The sequence below is a fragment of the Necator americanus genome, chromosome III, assembly GCF_031761385.1.
Source record: "Necator americanus strain Aroian chromosome III, whole genome shotgun sequence".
NCBI classification, from domain to species: Eukaryota; Metazoa; Nematoda; class Chromadorea; order Rhabditida; family Ancylostomatidae; genus Necator; species Necator americanus.
In genome coordinates this window covers 10,551,620-10,571,640 of record NC_087373.1, presented here as the reverse complement: position 1 = coordinate 10,571,640, position 20,021 = coordinate 10,551,620, and the positions used below count along the sequence as shown (strand labels likewise).

Genomic DNA, 20,021 nt, shown 5'->3' with positions numbered 1-20,021 from the left:
CTAGCTTCCCGAAGTGAGAGACGGATATCAAAGCTATGTTTCGGTTACAAGGTCTTTGTGCTAAGAATGACCACCGTTTTTTGACAATGAAGATCCGAAGTGGTGCAAACATGCACGAATTGACGCTGCTATTTGAGTGAGAGCTCAAAGCGGTCATCAACCACTTTCAAGCTCCGTGCATCGGACATTTTATCGCTATCCGTTCCCTGTTGATGGTACTAGACACACCTATCCGTCCATCTGTAAATTTTTGCTTCTCCTCATACATTGCAAGGAGTTTCCGGAAGGGTTCATACATTATCGGCAATGAGAGCTGACTTCTCTAGAATTCTAACATCGGTTATGTCACATCGCTCCCCTGAGGCGATGAACCTTTCGCAAAACCAACCTGACCCCAATAGGACTCCTTCTTCTGTTTCCAGGATTTGCAAACTGTAGAACACACTTCGAAGAAAGACAGACGAACCACGATTCACCTCCTTCATCTCAGCATTCGCCAGCACATCGATAACGAGATGAAGCGAAAATTACCTGAATTGCGTTGGGATACTGTATCCAACACACCATACTCTCTGACATGCCCGTCTTCGAACCTTACCTGCTCCGTCGTTAAAGGTTTTTCTAGCAAACGAGAAATTTGTAAGATTGGATGATATTTCATTTTATTCAGGCGCCCACCTTTTTGGTTGGGAGACTACTGACCTGCTCAGTAGATGGAGCACTGTTGTGCTTAGTGGTTTTAACTGAAAATAGAACAGCTTTAAATCAGGGGTGAAGTAGAAAATGAAAAAAAGAAAATTATTACTCTAGAATGTTTTCTACAACTTGATGTAAATATACAATGGCACTGGAGTGGTGTGGGAGTAATTTTCCTCCTAATCTTTTCTTCTAGGATTCTTAGTACCATCTTTTATGGTTTATGGTTGGTTCATGGATCACAGTGATGTTGAACTCAGCTCAGTGAGGTCACCCTCGATAAAAGTAAGCACAACGGCTTAGACCGAAGTATCGCGGTATCGAGGAGCTGCTAACGTTGACGTTATAAGAAGAGTCGATGCAACTGGAATTAGATGTATTTTAATGTCTTGTTCATTGATTTTTGCTGTTCACTTATTTACTTAAAGGCATCACTCTACGAATTTGAGGTGGTACGGATTCAGGTGGAGTATTCGTATGCGGGATAGTAGATTATGGAGAGGGGGTGATTCCGTGTATTTCTTCCTAATTGCCGTAAAAAACGGCTCGGAAGATACGGCTTCAGGCGTTCTGGCGCACTATTTTCTACAAGGAGTTCAACTGGAGCGCGCCAGCCTTTTGCGGCGCTGCATCTTCCGGGCCGTTTTTTACGGCAATTAGGAAGAAATGGACGGAATCACCCTCCTCTTCATAATCTGCTATCCCTTATAAGAATACTCCACCTGAAATCTGCACCACCTTAGATTCGTGTGGTGATGCCTTTAATCCGCAACAGCTCCAAAAGAGAAGATGACACGGGGAAATATTTGTGGGAGTCTTTCAACAATTTAATAAGAATGATCTCTGCTTAGTTTTTATTCCAGACTGAAGGGGCGGGTGTAGTGTAGCGGTTAGAGGTTCCGCTTCCTGCACGATCGATCGGAGGTTCGAATCCGCCCTAGTGCTCCCCAAGCCTTTCATCCCTCCCGGGTCGATAAATTGGTACCAGACTTGTCTGGGAGGATAAAAGCACTGACTTGACACATCGGCTAGCCACCACAAGTCATTGTGCAGGCCAGTCACACGTTCGTGAACCTCAAACGATTCTGAATTGAAGTGAACGTGGGGCGCATCCCAAGCGGATTGATTAACGCCAGACACTTTATCCTTTTATCCTTTATCCAGACTGGAAGTATGCATGCGTATGTAGGCGATTTTTTTTAACAAAAGAAGCGTAGTAAATTTCTTCAAAAATATCCTAAAAGAAATTATTGATCATAGTTCAAAGCACGTCACTACCTAAATAACTCCAATAACTTTTGATTTATAACGGAAGTTTTTGGTGTTTGAATGTATAGAAATTCTGTATATGTGCATAGAATTGGAGTGGACCTTTCTTTAAGGTCGAAGCCAATTCAATATAAAAAGCATAATTTCGTGTTTTCTACGACTATTCTTCGTGCGACGGCGACATCGAAGGCTGGCGCCGTGTGAAGTCTCCTGTTCGATTGTTTGCATTCACCTTCTGTCTGGCTTGACGTTATATTCCGGGCAGAAAGCCTTACATTTCGAGACTTTATCGTATTTCTGAGTCGGCTCATTTTTCTACCAAAGCGACACCTCATCGAAGATGACACAACATCGAGTATGTGACTTTGATTGTAAGATAAAGAGGAGAATAAAACAACAAATGGTGGAAACTTATTTGTTTTTGTTTTTGTTTTTGTTTTTGTTTTTGTTTTTGTTTTTGTTTTCTAAAGCTTAATGTGGAACGTTTCTACACAATAATTTCTAAGAAGTAGTAGAGCTGGAAAATTAGAGAAGAAACACGGAAAAATCGCTTGGAATCATTGAGAAGTCTCATCTAACAGCTGTGTTTTAAGACCTCGAGCACTCGCGATTTTTCCAGTGTTTTCCAGCTCCATACGTGCCTTGAAACTAAAACACTTATTATTCAAGTCTAACTCATTAAATCTGAGCGTTCGAAACAATGACAACGGAAAATCCCATCCATCCAACATCACATGATCCTGATCTTTCAGGACACTCACAGATCACACGACAAACTAAGCGGTCGTAACGAGGACGCACAAAAAGCAAAAATGGAACATTGGACACCACCAGAACATCGATCTTGGCAGGTTAGTGAATCGGAGCAAAAGTGGAGTATAGTCGGGTCAAAACGACACGGAGCACGGTGCAGTTGCGTAGGCGACTGCGCTAGAAGGCGCGCGGTTGAAATGGCGGTTGGAATCGACGTGGTGCCATCGCGAAGGTCTCCCATTGATCCTAACCGCTACGCTTCACTGCGCCGCTTCGAGGGCAACCGCTTACGCAGCTGCACCGTGTTTCATGTCGTTTTGACCGTAGATACTATATATTACAAACTTTACGTCGTAATTCAAACGTTCTCAAATCTTAGAACCTCAGTATACTTCCGTCTATGTTTTCTACTGGTTTTTTTTAGATGCAAGGAGGTTTTGTAGATGGAGCCTTTACAAATTCGACGTTCCGGCGTTTCGACTTTTTCGCTTTTTTCTAAAAATTTTATTTTTTGTCCCTCTTTTCACTTCCAATTGAAAGCTACGTCAGATAGATCCCTAAATCCTACAATTTGTGAACTAATTTCCTTAAAAATTGATACAAGCGAACTCATAGTCATTTTCTATCAAATAATTTAATTTCGACGAAACACATGACGAATACACTGCAGGCCTTCCGGAACTAACTCGAATGACTCTAATCAAAATGAGGTGCAGTACTTTTCCATAATGCTCTTTCATGTTAGCTACATCCACAATTTTTTCTATACTTCTATTCATTTTTAGGTAAATCTTCCAATAATCAAAATGCTATTTTCTTTACCCTCAGTTTTCCCCATATATTCCCATTGCTTCTTGTTTGTATGAAGTTTTCCCACTAATATATAGGATTCGAGACGTAGTTTTCGGGAAACACAGTCAGGTGTGAAATACCACCTACAAATCCAGGAATCGGAGGCCCCAGGAGGGCACGAAAAATCCGTTAGCCGACGTATCTAAATAAACCCCTGAGACTGAGATAAAATCATGTTAGTAGGAAACCAGTGAGATTATCTTAGGAAGCAAGTCCTTCCAGCAGCACGTGTAAGGAAATTCATCTTGGGCGGTTTTACTTCGCCAATCCTATGAGCGTACGAAGATGCGTCGATAGACAAAACTGATGCCTCTGATGGTGCAGAGATCTCTGGTTCCTAAAATTGTAGAGGTGTTTCTTTTATGTTTTTTCTCTAATATTTGCAAACTACATCTTGAACTCTTTCTTACCATTTTGAATAATCCAACATCAAAAATTTTCCTAAACTGTGCTTCTGAACTCTGACTTTTTCAATGACATTTTCATTTACAGAATCTGGATGGTTAGCATTGGTTTTTGTTGCATTTTCTACCGTTCTCATCCTAAAAATTGGACAAAACAGAAGAAACAGATAGTAGACTGTTTTGAAATCCCTAAGCGCTCTCCATTTTGACTACAAAGCTTTCCTTGAGTCTCCCGTAAAGAAGCTGTAGCGCAGTTGGTAAGAGGTTCCGCTGCGACTGCACGGTAGGTTGCAAACTCCTCTAGAGTCAAAGCGAACCTTTTCATTTCAGGTTTTTATGAATTTATGAAGTTTGTGAATTTTATGACTTCCAGGATTCATTTCAGGATTTTATGAATTGGTACAAGACTTATTTGAGAAAATAAAAACACTAATTCGAGAAATGGGCTACCCCTTTAGACACCTTATCCTTTATCTTTTTCAAATTAATTTAACGTTAATACATCCTATATTAATCAACGTTAACTTGTATGCTGAGAGCGTAACTCGCTTAAATTGAAGAATTTGTCAAGTCAAATCAATTTCACGCACATTCCTTGATGTTTATGCGAGTGGATGAAGCATGTCTCGAGCATTGTTGAGCTCGGTTGAGCTCGAACAATGGGATAGACGTGGTTTCCAAAGGAACCAACTCATGAAAGGATGTTTTTCCACGCTGCCAGTTTGCCTTTTCTCCTCATTCGCTTTGTTTAATTTGTCTGACTTTGGAATGACAAGCAAATTCGATATTTATAACCCATTTAGATTAGGAATTTTCTTTTTTTACTGAAGGAATTTCTTTTTTGGCAGAAAACTTAAACCTATGGTACTGGTACTTCACAGTTGCTCCTTTCTTATTTCTGCGACAACAATTACCACTTGGAATTTCGCATAATTATTCCTTTAAAATGGATGCTAGTAATTTTGTCACATGATTACCATTTCTTGTATTTCCAAAACAAAATTTTAAGGGTAATAAAGAACTAATAGCATAAGCAATAATTATATAATATTACATGTAATATACACGTGTAGATGGTTGCACAACTTCATACCCAATCCAAAGATATTGGAATTAAATTTATTGGAAGAGGAATATGAGATAATTATGAATTATCATATTTATTATGAATTTGTTCTAATAAATTCGTAAATACTGCCCATGATAACTGCACAAAAAATTTTTGAAATAAAATCTTATCTCTTTACGGAAGTGGCACTAAGAATAGACATTCTTCAAGGTTTTTTCGAGATTCGTTGACCACTTAGGTCTGCTATGTATTTTTTCCATTTATAACTATTTGTTTTGGGCACGTTATTACCGAGAATGGAAATCTCGAGAATGGCACTCTAGTGGTCGAAGCTGGCTGGGATCAATTTGTTTCTATTTTTAATTCTTAATCATTTGGTTCTCATCGAGTAAGAAATGCATCCTGAATAATAATACCATTCCATCACCATTCGTTTTTTTTTTCAATAATAGATGAAAGAAAAGAAGAACCAATAATTTATTGGATCACCTATAGAAAAGTTGAAGAAAATTATACTAAAAAGGAGGTAAAAACCTTTAGGAATTAAAAAAAAACATTTATGAAGCCACGAGTCGTTCTTCAGCATACTTTGGACGTTTATCATCAATTTCTCCTGTATCCCTCAGTAAACCCTCAAATTTTTGCAGAATTCAGTGCTAATATGACGAAGATCTTCACAGGAACAGAATCCACTAAGAGACACTGCTGCGAAATATATTATAGGATGTTGTGAAACCGAAATTAACGTGATGCACCTCTATGTTACATACGAATTGATTGATTTACATACGTATTCAAGAATCCATGAACAATTTTCATTGAGTAAAAAAGAAAATTATTTGTATTTAAAAGCGTGAAGGTGTTCCCCCTGGAAAATGTGTTCACCGTCGAAAAATTTGCCGCTTCAATACACTTCCGAATTCCTGATGTCTGGCGTTCAGTGGCTTGGGGGCATGGCTTGGCTAGCACTTTGTTGTCACTGGTGGAAATCACGTTCAACCTTTCATTCCCATTCCAGCACCTTCCTGTTCTTTCTTTCGATTCCACTTCATTTTCGAAATATTCCACGAATCTGATGTACATGGAAAGTGATGTCACTTAGTGGAGTACCGAACAGCGCTAATGGCAAGGTTAACCTTTGTGAACAGCAAAGACTCGCTGTTCATGCCCTAAAGGAATCATCTCAGTTTACGGAGCAAGGATTAAACCGTTCAACGCCTGAAGACCTGCACAAACAGAATATGAGACCTCTTAAACTTAACCTTCAGCTCGGTTACGCTCCAGCGAGGGCCAGTCTGTCTTCTTCTTTGAAGATCTAGAGTTATTTCGGAAATCACTTTCCACTCCAACTACTGTCCAGTTCTTCTCAGTTCTAGAAATCGTACCACTAAAGAAATTCCACAGAAAAAACCGAGGAGTCACTCCGCAATCGAAAATTGACGTCGTGAGCTCGAAAGATGAAGTATTCAGAACGAAGTTCCTTCATTTTGTATCCATTCATGTTGGAATATGAACTAGGAAAAAGCATTTCGATGTGGGCTTTTTTGCAAAGTGCATCCGTGTCGCTAAAAATGAAATTCTCCTTATTGCAGTGCCTAGCAAGAAGTTTGCTTTTGCCTTGCAGAGACGAGATCCTTGATCCCGATTCTGTAGTCGTGGGCTCTACTCTGTATTCAAAAGGTGATGAACAGAATATCTAGGAGAAATAATGAAACCAACGGAGAGAAACGAAAGAATTTTTTCCTTTGCCTGTTATTAAAGATGAGAAAGTTCTACCGTTAAATATTGTTCGAACAAACGATGAATCGCATGCGATCATTGTTCTCCTCCACAATAGACCGTCGAACACGAATTTTGAATGTTTTATCTCTGCGTTTTACATCGATGACATTAGAGTGTTTTCTCTTGAAATATCTCAGTACACGTCCCCATGAAAGTATCTGTGAGCTAGCTAGCTGATCAGGTTGCACACGTACTAAAGACCAAGTCTACGTACCATGACAGCTGGCCTATCTGGATTACGGAACCGCTTTCAACTCACTCCGTCGAGGCCTCTAGTGAGCGCCGTTCACGCATAATTCAAGGAAAGTTCGTTCGCCTGACTGAGGACATGAATCGGCGAAGAACTGCTGCTGCTAGTTCTGCCTCACTCTCAGATCTCAGAAGTGGTTTGTCTTCACTGAATGTGCTGGCCCGAACACCTCTTTCGTTCATTCCGTTTCCTCGTTATCGTCATCTGAGATGTCCTCTAGTTTCGTGGGTGACGCTGACAAGGTCGCTGTGATGTATGCAACTCAGCGCTCAGCTGACCCATCCGTGCAACGAACACATCACCCCATCTCGTTGGCGGCCTCCCTCGAAGGCGCTTCGCATCTCTTGGTATCCACTATGGTCTTCTTTTAGTTCATTCATCGTCGATTCTTCTTGGAATATAACTCATCTATGCTTTTTTTGGTTCCAATATGTTTTTCGTTGGGTCTTGAGGACGGAACATTTCTGTTAAGATGGAACTGCGAAGATCGACTAGCTGTTTTATATGCCTGTTAAACTTCAGAAAACATCTCTCTCGTGGCTTGTGAGTAGTAAGTAGCAATATATAGATGTGGTAGCGTTGCCTGCCCACATATCCACGTCTCCGTTGCGTAACAGGGAGCAGGAAGAACTGTCACGTCAAACAGATGGGCACGGAGTTCCTGGTCCGTCGTTTAGTCCGTGGTTTCGCTGGCGGGTGTGAATGCTGGCCATCGTGCTCTCATCCTTCTGTTCAGTTCTTCCCTCAAGTTGTTTTCCACATTCATGGAACATCCGAGGTACGCGTTTAACGACGTTACCATGATTTAGGAGCCTTCAAGTTGTACTTCTCTGTCCTCGCAGTAGGCGTTCTTCATGAACTGTGTTTTCTTTCGGTTTATTCGCAGTCCCATTCTTTTTTTAATGGGAACTACCGTAATTAAAAATACTGTAGCAAAATTCCTTCTGTTCAACTTCGCTATCGACAAGATTATGCGAGGAATAGTCAATTAGTATTCTCCCGATATTATCCTAGAACCATCAACATTGTTCGTTCTTTGGTCAATGTCGAGTGCGCCGACGATACCGTAATGAAGAAATTTAAACAGAAGTGGGAATGGCGACGGATAGGAAGTTCAAAACACTAACATTCACCTCCTGAAGTAGTTTTTTCTCCACTGATAGCGTTAGAGAGGAACCGAAAGATTATATGGCTCGAATTTCTCTGAGAATCCTTTCACTGAAACTTGTAAAAGACCGCATTGCACGGATGCGGTGATGCACTTCTGCGTGTTGCTCTAACATCGATCTCAGGATTTTATTGCATAACTTTTCGCTGCCGTGCCTTGAGTGTCCGTCACAAATGTTAGTAGGAAAGGGTGTCAGAGTTTTATAGTTCCTCTTTTTCTTAATTTCTGTTGAAAGAGTAGGATTTCTGACGAACCTGCCCCAATTCTGGTGACCACGATGGCGCTGTTTGATGAGATCCTCTTAGCGGAGACCAATCCCTGCCTTGTCTCAAACGCATCGCTTTAACCTTCTTCAACTCCTTTGGCCCGTAGCAAACAATATGATCTTTTCAGAATTTGTGTGCATGCCGTCCACCGAAAATCGAATCCACACGCTCGCTGCCAAATCGACACCGCAACGTGAAGAGATAGAGCGGGTCTAGTTGGCAACATTATTACTAATATATAAAAACATAAATAGACGTAACCAGCACTAAGGTCCTGAACACTATGAAGAGTTAGTCCATTCACAAAAAGTGCCATAGAATTGTTGCGGAAGAGACGCATACATACAAGTTCTCAAATGATATTATTGCATTATTCTGCTTTGCAAAACCGTTGTGCAGTTGACCCTCATTTCTTTCTTTATTGCATGTCGAAAAGCTAAAAGTTAAAAGAAGTTTCAATGCCACTGCTAGTTTTTACGTTATTGTTATCAATCTGTCAGTTATCCTTTAAATTGCTCCACCGATGGATCCAAACAGCAGAAGACACTTCAATGGACTTCTACTTCTCAGCAAACTAAAAAAAATTATATTTAATTCACTCGTTTGTTGGTCGTTACAGTAACGCTGCGAGAAATGCAGATTTTTCGGAGAGGGTCTCTGCTTTTTTTTTAAAGAAGCAACGATAGTTCAATGTTTCACTCAAATGCACTTCTAAATGCGGTCTTCAGCGAGATCGTTGTCCCGGAAATTTCCGCGATCGCTGCATCGTGGATCAGCACATCGACAAATCTATATTATAGTAGGGAATGTTCAGGAAAAAGCGGAAGCTCGTGGTTCTCCCGGCAACTCTGAACCGTTTAGTAGGAAGAATGAACTCGCCCCTAACAATCTATAACTTTTAAACACATTTATGTCAGTTCAGATGTAGTATATAGGATTGTGTTTCCGAAGGACAACGTTTTTCATTTTTTCCTGGCTAGTGGACGTTAAAAGGTCACCGGCAGCGATCCAGCTTGATGCGTTTGATCGTAGTTGCACGGCAACGATTGAGCATCGCTGGGATCCATATTTTATTTCTATTTTATTTTTATGTATTTTTATTTTTTTTATCATTTTACGAACCATACGAGCTCGTAAAATGACGTTAAGAGTTCGCACATGGCCAGGAGTGTACAAAAAATCTTTCGTGTACGTTGTGTATTGTGTTGCGTTACGTTCCTCATAAAAATTCACAAAAATCTATAAAAGACGCGTTCGAAAAAAATACTGTAGGTGCTAAGATCTATAAATTAATAGATTCTAGGAGTAACTTACGAGTACAGCAGTAAAAACACGCAACTCTCTCTGCAGAGCCAAGAATTTGGGGGATCAGGAACGTTCAAAGGCTCTCGACTCCTCATAAAAACATTTATTGCACTCTCTCACCAAATGTGTACAGCACCTATGGCTGTAGATTCCATATTAAATTCCAATATTTTCTCTCATTAGCAAATAAAATTTGCTTGTATATATGGACCGATCGAGCGATTGCGAGAGAAGGTCTTTTTCAATCTATTTCCTTTTCTAATCTTTTTTTTTGTGAAAAATTAATTTGAATTTTTATTCGTGTTTGGGTTTGGAACCTAGCGAAGAAGAAAAAGATCCATTCTCCTTCCTATTATCCAGATTGCAGGAGTTTAAGGAACAATCTCACTTGTGGATGAGAATCACTCCTCTCTGCTAGTGTAGTGATCCGTACCTCTGAAATCCTCCCACACTCAGCAATAATTTGACCGAGCACCGGCTGAGTGTTGTACCGTTTTTGAGGAAAATGTTGTTTTCTGGTCAGAAGACTTTCAAAAACCTCGCTGAAAACGATCATTGGGATGCTGGACATTCCCTTCTTTTTAGTACATTCTTAACCATAAAACAATCTCACTGGGATCCACCGTAATTCTTCGGTTGCTCAGAAGCTTTACAGCTTTATTTGTCCGCTATGGACGCAAGCAGAAATGTGTTAGGTTGCGTCTGCTGAATTTCTGGACTTTTTTTTCTTTTGTTATTGTTACTCCCTTTTTAATGAGATTCCCTTCTCATTACACTTCATACAGTTTTCATGGTTGTAGTTAGGTATAATTTATATTAGGAGGCGAAATTTCCAATTCAATTCAATTTCAAATTGGTATTTGTTCAGAATCCAAATCAGAAAGTCACCGGGAAACCGCCAAAACCACAAAAACCACTGAAAGTCCCAAAGGTTAAGGAACCACATGAGGAGAAGAATGGGAAAAAATGTAAGTGAAGCGGCAGTTGTGCATCGTATGAGAAAGATTCGATTAGTGGATTTCTGAGAGATTACACTACTATGTATTATTTTAGTAAAAAAGGGAACTTGAATCAAATTTTATCAAATATTTTGAGAAGAGCATAAAATAAGCTTTCTAACAATATAATGAACAATACTTTACACAAAACTTTTACTTTTTACGTAGCTTTTGATTGATTTGCTCGAGTGTTTTATTTTATTACCATAAAGTATGTGTTGAAACTGATGGAAATCAACGGAACCAAAAACCTACATATTTTTGCACCAACTCAACAAAAACTCCCAGGAAAAGTATCTTCCTAATCCAAGGAACTAACAAAATTGTGAAATTCTCGAAAATTTTGAAAATACGAAACTCGTAAATCTCAAAATTCCACTGAATCCTACTAGAAGTGAACAAACAGCATTGGAGCACCAGAAATGTGCATTTCATGCCTCGTTGAATTTTGCTGTTAGCTCAACGATGGATGACTTCACATTGCTCACTCCATTACATACTAACGTGCACATTTTTCGACTAGAAAAAACTTTTCAAAAGAAAAAAGTCCTTGAAGGATTAAAAAGCAAATATGCTGCGTAGGTTTCTCGTAAACACTTCCTTATAGGCTTAGATTTAAATATGCGGAATACTTCGGTAGGAAATTTCAGCCTCAGCACCACCACCATCCGGCGCCGTTTCAGCGTTAACAAATATCGTCACAACAGTGTCGGGAAAAATTGGCGGAGTGTTGGCGAAAGGGAAAACTATCCAGGCAAGAATGCGGGCCAACAAAGTGGCTCCGATCAAATCAAAGTAAGTCAAATTATGAAAGAAAAATACAATTGCATTGAATAATTTTTGGATAAATTTTGCAACGGGTAGAAAGAAAAACAATCTTATCAATAGAACCTTTCTTTTTCTTTTAAAGTGCTGAGGTTTTAAAGGGTTCAAGCACGACATCTCGAGTTGGAGCCACTATGCTGTTTATCGTCATGCCTCGTAAGAGGTGGATGTGCTGCTGTGGTAGCGTTTGAGGTAAGTGCTTCTGCTGTATGAATTGAATCAAATAGGAAGCATGTAGGGAAAACGCAGTGGCGTTTTATTCGCTTTTTTCGTTTCTTTTATTTTTTTTTCATTTGTTTTATTTATGCAGCAAAAAAAAACAAGGCATTATTTTCTTCGTGTCAAATAAGTGAACTCTTTTTAGTTCTAAACTTAATTCTCTTTCCTCAATTTACTCAATTTCTTACACAACCATATCGCTTCTTAAGACATTTTTCATTTTTTATTCTATCTATAATATGTTTTTATTGTGAAAATATTCCATGTTTCTACGTGGTATCCACAAAATTCTTTAAAAGACGGAGCGAATGAAGTGAGGTGACTCTTAAAAGAGAAAGAATGTTCTAAAAGAAAAAAAAAAGTGAAATGAAAGGAAAAAAGCAAAATAAAAGGTAGAAAATAAAATAATATAAAATAAATACAGTAAAAAAAAAGACAAAGGTGTATTTAAGAGTTCCACGAAAATCTAGAGAATCTGGAGAAATCACTCTGGATTCCAACTATCTGAGAACTACTGAGCCATACTGCAGGCAATACAGTTTTTTCCACGGTACTGGAGAAGTACATACATTTTGTAACAGACAAATGAATTTTGGTGAAAGGGGATTAAAATTTTCCAGAAAATTTGAAGATGTTTTGTAAAAAGAAAAGCAGATACATATATTATACTTCAGAAGAAAAGTATTTCAGAAAAAAAATGTACAGGAAAAGTCCGTTCTTCTCATTTTTTAATAACAGTGAAAATATGGAATACTGTATCATTTATGGCCTTATCCAATATATCCTCAGGGACCCAGTCCAAAATATATCCACTTTGATTTTTACGCGTAAACAAGTGAAATATGCGAAGATCGTGTCCTTTGCTGAAACTATGGGAGACTGTAGGAGACGACGATGCGCAACGATTTTTATTAGAAAGAAAATTTCATTTAGAAAGTCCTGTTGTTGCTATTTGAGTAAGGAAAGAAGTGAGCGCTTGACGATTTTTGCAGGCACTGGTGATGTCAACGCTTTTCTCTTTTTTCAGGACTTTTTCCACTTCTTCACTTGTTCAAAAATGTAGATCTATGTAGCTCATGTATACGATGCTTTTCTGTTTTCCGCTTCTCTTTTACCAGATTATCTTGTTTTTTATTATTTTCAAATGTTAAACAGTTAATCACCCCATTCAGCAAGGAACTCATCTGAAGATTTCAGGCCTTCTATGTCGTAGCCACCCTATTGATCGTATTTGGAGGAATGGGACGCGGTGGTTTCACTTTGTGGGAACCTTTGCCCAGCACTTTCAACGCTTGGTTCGGGCATCATTTGTTCTACTACTGTATCTGTGTTTATGACGCTGTGAGTTCACTCCCTCAGTTTTATTTCCTCAGCTTTTCTTAGCATTCATTCTCGAAAGTTTTGAAATGTGAAAGGAAGAAATTTGAATGAAGGACCGCTAGCCTTTGAATAAGAGGAAATGTTGGAATATGTGGGGGTATGAATAGATATTTTGTTGATTCACTGGACGGTGGACGGAAACAAGTTATGGATCAGCTTAGAAAATCGAATCCGGGAGTAAATCTTACAATTCGAAAGAATCTCCTACTAGTAGATCAATATCAATCAATGTCGATGCGAACAAATATATCCCTTTACCTTGTTCCACTTACGACTGAAACCTCCTCGGTTTCGATGAAGCTATCTTCAAAAAAGTTTTTTTTTTCGCAAAACGTTAGCTTTAGTTTAGGATTTTGATTTGATTAAACATGACTTTCGAGTTTATTTGAGGGTTATGGAAATCAGTGCAAATCAAAATCAAGCTATTATAATGTATTTATTCTCTTCCATTGCATTTGTTTTTTTTTTCTATTTTTTATCTTCTGAATTAATCCTGAATTTGAACTAGTAAAAAAGTGAAAACTTTTTCAAAAAAGTAAAAAAATAAAATTAAAATAATAAAATAAAAAATAAACAAACAAATAAAAAATTTTAAAATTTAAAAAAGTGAAAAAAGTAAAAAATATTCCATAAATTTATCGGGTACGCTCAAAGTCGTAAATGAATACCACTTCAGGTTCTTCTGTGCTTCTTGATTGCCTTAGGTCGTGGTCTCGTCACATTTAGTAAGGTGAGGTCATCTCTCTGTGTTAACATCTTTTTTCTTTTCCTTTAAGAAAATATACTAAAGTATAGTAAAGTATAATGCTATACTATTAGTATAGTAAAACATCTTACCAATACAGTATGATAAGTGATAGAATTGAAAAAATAATAACATTTCTTAGTTAAAAATTAGGGAGTCCAGATACGAAGCTCATTGGCTTCCAGTTATAGCAAAAAAAAAGCAAATACATCTACAAAGTAAAAAAGGGTCTTTTAATTCTATTTTATAAATGAATCAGAACGACTCCGGTGCAGATATACTATTTAAAGGATTAATAGCAATTTTTCTCTTTAAAGACATCACCCCACGAATCTGGGGTGGTGCTGGTTTCAGGTGAGTTATGCCTATACGGACTCGTAGATTATGGAGAGGAGGATGATTCCGTCCATTTCTTCCTAATTGCCGTAAAAACGGCCCAGGAAATACAACTTCGAGCGTCCCGACACGCTATTTTCTACAACGAGTTCGATTGGAGCGCGCCAGCCTTGTGCACGCGCCGCATCTTACAGGCCGTTATTTTACGCCAATGAGGAAAAAATGAACGGAATCACCCCCTCTCCATAATACTGTATAATGTATAACTGTTTAATGTCTGCAACAGCAATTTTTGATTGTTACCCTATATTTATTTTGTTTTAGGCGCTTGTTCGAGCTCACTACTTCTTTTGTTTCGTCTCTCTCGTGGTGAACATCATCTTTTTCGTTTTTTCCGTATGGACGTTGTCCTCTCCTGGTCCATTTAAATGGACCGCCACGAATTCTATGCTTGTCTTCTGTTTTGCTATGCAGATACCGTTACAGCTATGGGCGTTAACGGTAGTGAAAAGTTGTCAGGATTTCTTCGCACTAATTCATGTGTTCGTCGCTTTAGCTGAAGCGTAAAAATTCCCCGAATTTCCGTCTAACACTACTGCAGAAAATGCAGTCAACACATACACATCGATTTTGACGTCGAATTTAATGGAGCGTTGAAAAGAACGTAGAAAATCCTTGGATGATTGCAGGATTTTACGTGTAGATAAAAATATAGCCTCGATTTTTTGAGCTGTTTAACTAACTATCTAGGTTCTGAAACCTCTCCCTTTTTTCTCTGGGTTGGAAATCAGTGGAAATCGAAGTCAGGCAATTCTTATGTATTCATTCTTCTCCCAATCCATTGCATTTGTTTTTTTTTCTATCTTCATCTCTTGAATTAATCCTGATTTTAGAATAAAAGGAAGCTTTTTTTTAAAGTGGGATTCCGGAAATTAATCGATGCTACACTCGTTTGTTGTTTTTGAAAAATTTCTTCTTTCTCTTCTCCAACCGTACTGGACGGGATTTCCCCGGTAGGACTGTCATCTCAGCTTCTTCCCGGTTTCCAATTTACTTGTAACATGGCGTGAAACATTTGGTTACCGTTGCGCGAGAATCGAATTCGGGACCCATCGTATAGGGCAGCGAATCTAACACCTACATACATCACTCCGCCTATTTTTCTCTGAATAGCATTACGCTAATTTTATGCTCCTGACGCGACATTAGGAATAGGAAAAAGCAGTCTCAAAAATCCAGAAAATTTTCGATTGGCTACTCCAATTCTCAATCTCAGTGCTTTCTTTCCTCAAATACTTAGGGTGCTCAGATTTTAAGTTGGTGAAATGATTATTTGTGACTGACGACATTGTAACTGTTAACCTACAGTAATCATGACGTGTTTTTTTCATTGCGAATATACGTGAATTTTCCCAGGTGTCTAATAAATATTCGTGAATAAATGTTTATCAAATAAAGTTCTATAACGTTGTTATTTTATCACGAAAATGCATGAATTACTCGAACAAACGATCCGTTAATGAACATATGAGTAAATACCGTCAGTATTTTCTCTTAAATACCGTCAGCGTTTCCGAGGTTTTCCTGAAAAAGATGTGGGAAAATATGTGAGAAAATATGTGAGGTTTTCCTGAAAAAGATGTGGGAAAATATGTGTGAAATAAGATGTGATAAAAGTATTGTTCTCGTGTAATCCTCGCCAGCGTTTTGTTTTCCCCAAGGTTTTTTTTTGTTTTTTTTTCCCCCAATCCCAATCACATGAGTTTTTCCTGTGCAGTTTTCCTATCGGCTGAATACGGAGGCCACTATATGTACCAGGTAATTAATGTTGAATTGATCCATTTCTAAATTCTCTCGCTCTCAATTCCAAAAACAAACAAAAAAACATTCAACACTCAGTAATCCAGTATTTTTACAGTTTTAAAAATCACTGCGATGTTCTGTTGTAGGCTTGCAGCAGTTATGGAGGGTTATTGGTTTTCGATGACAAAACTGGAAACTATGAAATGTTAATCTGAGATGTCCAGAAGCTTTCAAATTTACCGGAATTTCTTCTGCTGAATAATTTGAGGTTCCGTATAATTTAATTACTAAATTCTTTTGTAGGAACACGTTGGTCTTCCACACTACTACCTCACTAATGCTGAGAATTAATTTCTATCGTGAAAAATTAAAGAACACTGTTGCTATCTCTGACTATTATGCAAATATTCTATTTGACACACTTTTAGCTGGCTATCCTGATTGATCTGTCAAACACGAATGAATACGGTCACGTTTGAAGACTACAAATGCTTGAAGTATATCCTTGAAGATAATTGAAACGGTTTTTTTCCTGACAACTCTGGAAAGATACATCCTTGTGTGGACTATAGAACGATCACCTTCGTCGGGTCCCTGTGAATCACAGACGTTTCGGCAGACTTTACTACGTAAGAAGAACGAAAAACTATAGTTGGGTCAAAACGACATGAAGCACGGACACGTGCGCTGCGCTCGAAGCGACGCGGTTGAGCGTAGCGGTTGGGATCGTGTAAGGATCCTCGCTACCCATCTCTGCAGATCACTATGGTCCCACCTCAATTCCAACCGCTGTCTCCACCGCACCGCTTCGAGCGCGCAGCCGCTCACGCAACTGTCCGTACTTAATGTCGTTTTGACCCAATCAGACTAGAATACGAAAAGGCGAGCTCCAAACAGTTCGCGGATCAACACAGGTGGTTGGCGGTGCCGTCAGACTGTTACAACAGGTTCGAAGGAAAGAGTAGATACCTTCGATTTTGAAGGAAAAAAATTAGAAAGAACCGCTTACATGAACATTCCAGTGACACAATAAAGCTTTATCACGCGCCCGATCAGAAGAGGAAAAGGATATATGAATCCTACGGAAGAAATGTTAGAAGTGGGTATCGCAAGAGCGGAGAAAAACCTTACATTATTGATTCACTTTTATGAAAATCAAAGTGTAAATATCACAGATGACTGCCTGCGTGAAAAAAGTAACGGTCCGTCACTCGGTTTCTAATCCAGAGTGTAAGCGAATTCCCAGTTTTAGTTGCGGTTTCGCTAAAAATAACAATCGTCTAAAGCCACCGTTGAGTCAGAAGTACAAGAATAACAGTAACATACAGTTAATTGATCCATTTAATCAATCAACTGATAGAAGAAATGGATAAATGTCAGAGAAAGCACTTATCGTAACAAGCTACAGCTGAACTCAAGAGAACGACTAAACTTACCTTTCAGTTTCCGGTACAAATCAAGGAAGACGACTAAACTGAAAAGTCAGTGATTTGAGCACTTGATATATAAGAAATATAAAAATAATGGGACATTAATATGAAAAAAAAAACGAAATATTAATAATAAATATGAATGCTCGTGAAATATAGGCTAAGTCGGATTCGCTCTTCTTACTTTGCGCGTTGACAAACACGAGGGTAACGAACAGAAGTGTAGGCACACGGAGGTGAACATTAGGATGGAACCCTACGAATGCGATTGTCACAATCCTCGAAATGGTTCACAACGTTCATTCACTTTTGGCAGAAGCACTTGGAGCCCATAAACCAGCGGATACCATTTCCCGGGATTCGCGCACCAATCTGATGTCATGTGATCTGTCTCACTCCATTTTACCGCTTTCTGGCTCCAGCGCACCGATTCGATTCCATGGGACCCGTCTCACTGCTTTCTGGAATTTCGTTACATACAAACACACACACTTGACAATATAAGACCATTATTATATAGCACAAAGGGGTGGGTGTAGTGTAGTGGTTAGAGGTTCCGCTTCCTGCATGATCGATCGGAGGTTCGAATCCATCCAAGTACTCACCAAGCCTTTCATCCCTCCGGGGTCGATAAATTGGTACCAGACTTGTCTGGGAGGATAAAAGCACTGACTTGACACATCGGCTAGCCACCGCAAGTCACTGCATAGGCCAGTTACACGTTCTCAAACCTCAAACGATTCTGAGTTGAAGTGAGGGCGCATCCCAGGCGAATTGATTAACGCCAGGAACTTTCTCCCTTTGTCTTTTTATTATAAAGCATGATCGATTGCTTATCAGAACTAAACTGTTTTTCACCGATAATCAAATCATAATGGATGTGAAGTGTGTTGTGTTTCATTCTTAGTTGCCGTTCCACGGAAGGAGGACTTCACACAAAGCAGGGTCTGTTTTTGACCGTTAAATCTTCTACACTCCCTTCCATCGCTTCTCTGTTTATAAAGATGCTGGAAACGTTCCTCTACCTAGTTCTACAATGGGCCTGCCTTCTATTTGTGTTATCGTCTTGTGGGAAGAAGGATGATGATGAAGGAGAAGAAGTTTGCTTCATGATTGCTGTTCCCCTATGACCATTATCTCGATTTATCTTCATTTTTGCAGTCGGGTGCAGAGGCACCAGCAGCGCAAGGAGATGCTGCAGCTCAACCTGCATCTCCTGGTACACCGTCGTCAAGTTCAGGAGAACCAAAATCGGCTGCTAAGGAAGCAGTGAGTTTGTAGTTTGAAGAAAATATCATCAACAGTCGCCCTTCATGACTGAACCTATTTTAAGGAACCTGGCGCAAAACCTGAAGAAGGTGAGCAAAAAGGGAGCGATGAAAAGAAGGAAGGTGAAGCAAAAAAAGAAGGTGAAGAGAAGAAAGGAGAGGAGAAGAAAGTAGAGGAAAAGAAGGAGGGTGAAAAGAAAGAGGAAGAAAAGAAGAAAGAAGAGAAGAAGGAGGAAGAAAAGAAAGAAGAAAAGGAGGAGGAAGTGAAGAAAGAGACGCCCAAGAAGGGACTTGAGAAAGGTGTTGAGATGGCAAAGAAGAAAGCGACCAAGAAAGGGAAAAAAGAAGGAAAGAAAAAGAAATCTAAGAGCAAGAAGAGTGGAAAGAAGGGCAAGAGCAAGAAAGGGAAGGACAAAAAGAAATCAGATAAAGTAAAAGAGCAGCCCGCGAGTGACGCGGCAGCAAAGGCTGATGTAAGTTCTCTGTGTATATTTTTCTAAGCCATTTTCACTTTTCTTTCTGAGTAAGGCGTAGCGCAACAAGTCACCCGGAGCGAGTCAGCAAGTCAGTCAACAAAAGGTCGCGCAGATAACCCACTCAACGATCTGACGCAAAGTGGCGCATTCGTCTTGTATTCGCAGAAAATGTGCTATCACCTGTTTGCGTTTCGGCAAACCGCATATATTTATTTTCTATCTCAAATGCTTTCAGGATATCAAAGGAGATGAGAAGAAAGCAGAAAAAGCAGAAGACAAGAAGGAGGAAAAGACGCCAGAAAAGGTGAATTTATTCTATACGAACATTTTGAACAGGTGTACTACTTTTCTGATTGGGTAGGGAAACTAAAGGTTTCTGGTCTATTCTCCTCTTGACCTTTATTGCGCTGATGATCACATATTGCGGCGAGGCAGCAGAGACTACCCGGCGTCTGAGCCGTGTTCGAAATCTCATCCCCCAGCTGCTTACTTTCAGCATTAGGTGCGCCTGATCAACGCATTTCTTTAGATGATGCTAGATCTTGAAGAATTTATCGTAGTAGATAAAGGGTGTAGCTTGTCCAGTCGGGTCAGGAAAACCTCAAGCTCTATGCAGTTGCGTAAGCGTCTACGCATGCACCCAGTGGAACGCGACCTTGCTATCGCGAAGGGACCATTGGTAGCACAAACAGGTAGCTGCAGTCTAAGTGAAGCTACCGATGGTCCC

At 39.3% G+C, this 20,021-nt stretch overlaps 1 protein-coding gene across 2 annotated transcripts in view; it reads left to right on the top strand.

Annotated features, from left to right (window-relative positions):
• The window catches only part of RB195_009192 (uncharacterized protein), a gene marked incomplete at both ends in the record, with an annotated part of 28,493 nt that overhangs the window by 5,634 nt on the left and 2,838 nt on the right, over positions 1-20,021 (top strand). Inside the window, 12 exons of one of the 2 annotated variants that reach the window (XM_064196065.1) lie at positions 7,722-7,853; positions 10,683-10,782; positions 11,463-11,607; positions 11,739-11,829; positions 13,054-13,197; positions 13,913-13,966; positions 14,642-14,831; positions 18,458-18,495; positions 18,555-18,650; positions 18,712-18,819; positions 18,884-19,291; positions 19,530-19,598. In XM_064196065.1, coding sequence (XP_064047210.1) covers positions 7,722-7,853; positions 10,683-10,782; positions 11,463-11,607; positions 11,739-11,829; positions 13,054-13,197; positions 13,913-13,966; positions 14,642-14,831; positions 18,458-18,495; positions 18,555-18,650; positions 18,712-18,819; positions 18,884-19,291; positions 19,530-19,598 — 1,575 coding nt within the window. Of the gene's footprint in view, positions 1-2,717; positions 2,817-7,721; positions 7,854-10,682; positions 10,783-11,462; positions 11,608-11,738; positions 11,830-13,053; positions 13,198-13,912; positions 13,967-14,641; positions 14,832-18,457; positions 18,496-18,554; positions 18,651-18,711; positions 18,820-18,883; positions 19,292-19,529; positions 19,599-20,021 lie in introns of those variants that run through there. The other variant, XM_064196064.1, reaches the window with a different exon arrangement.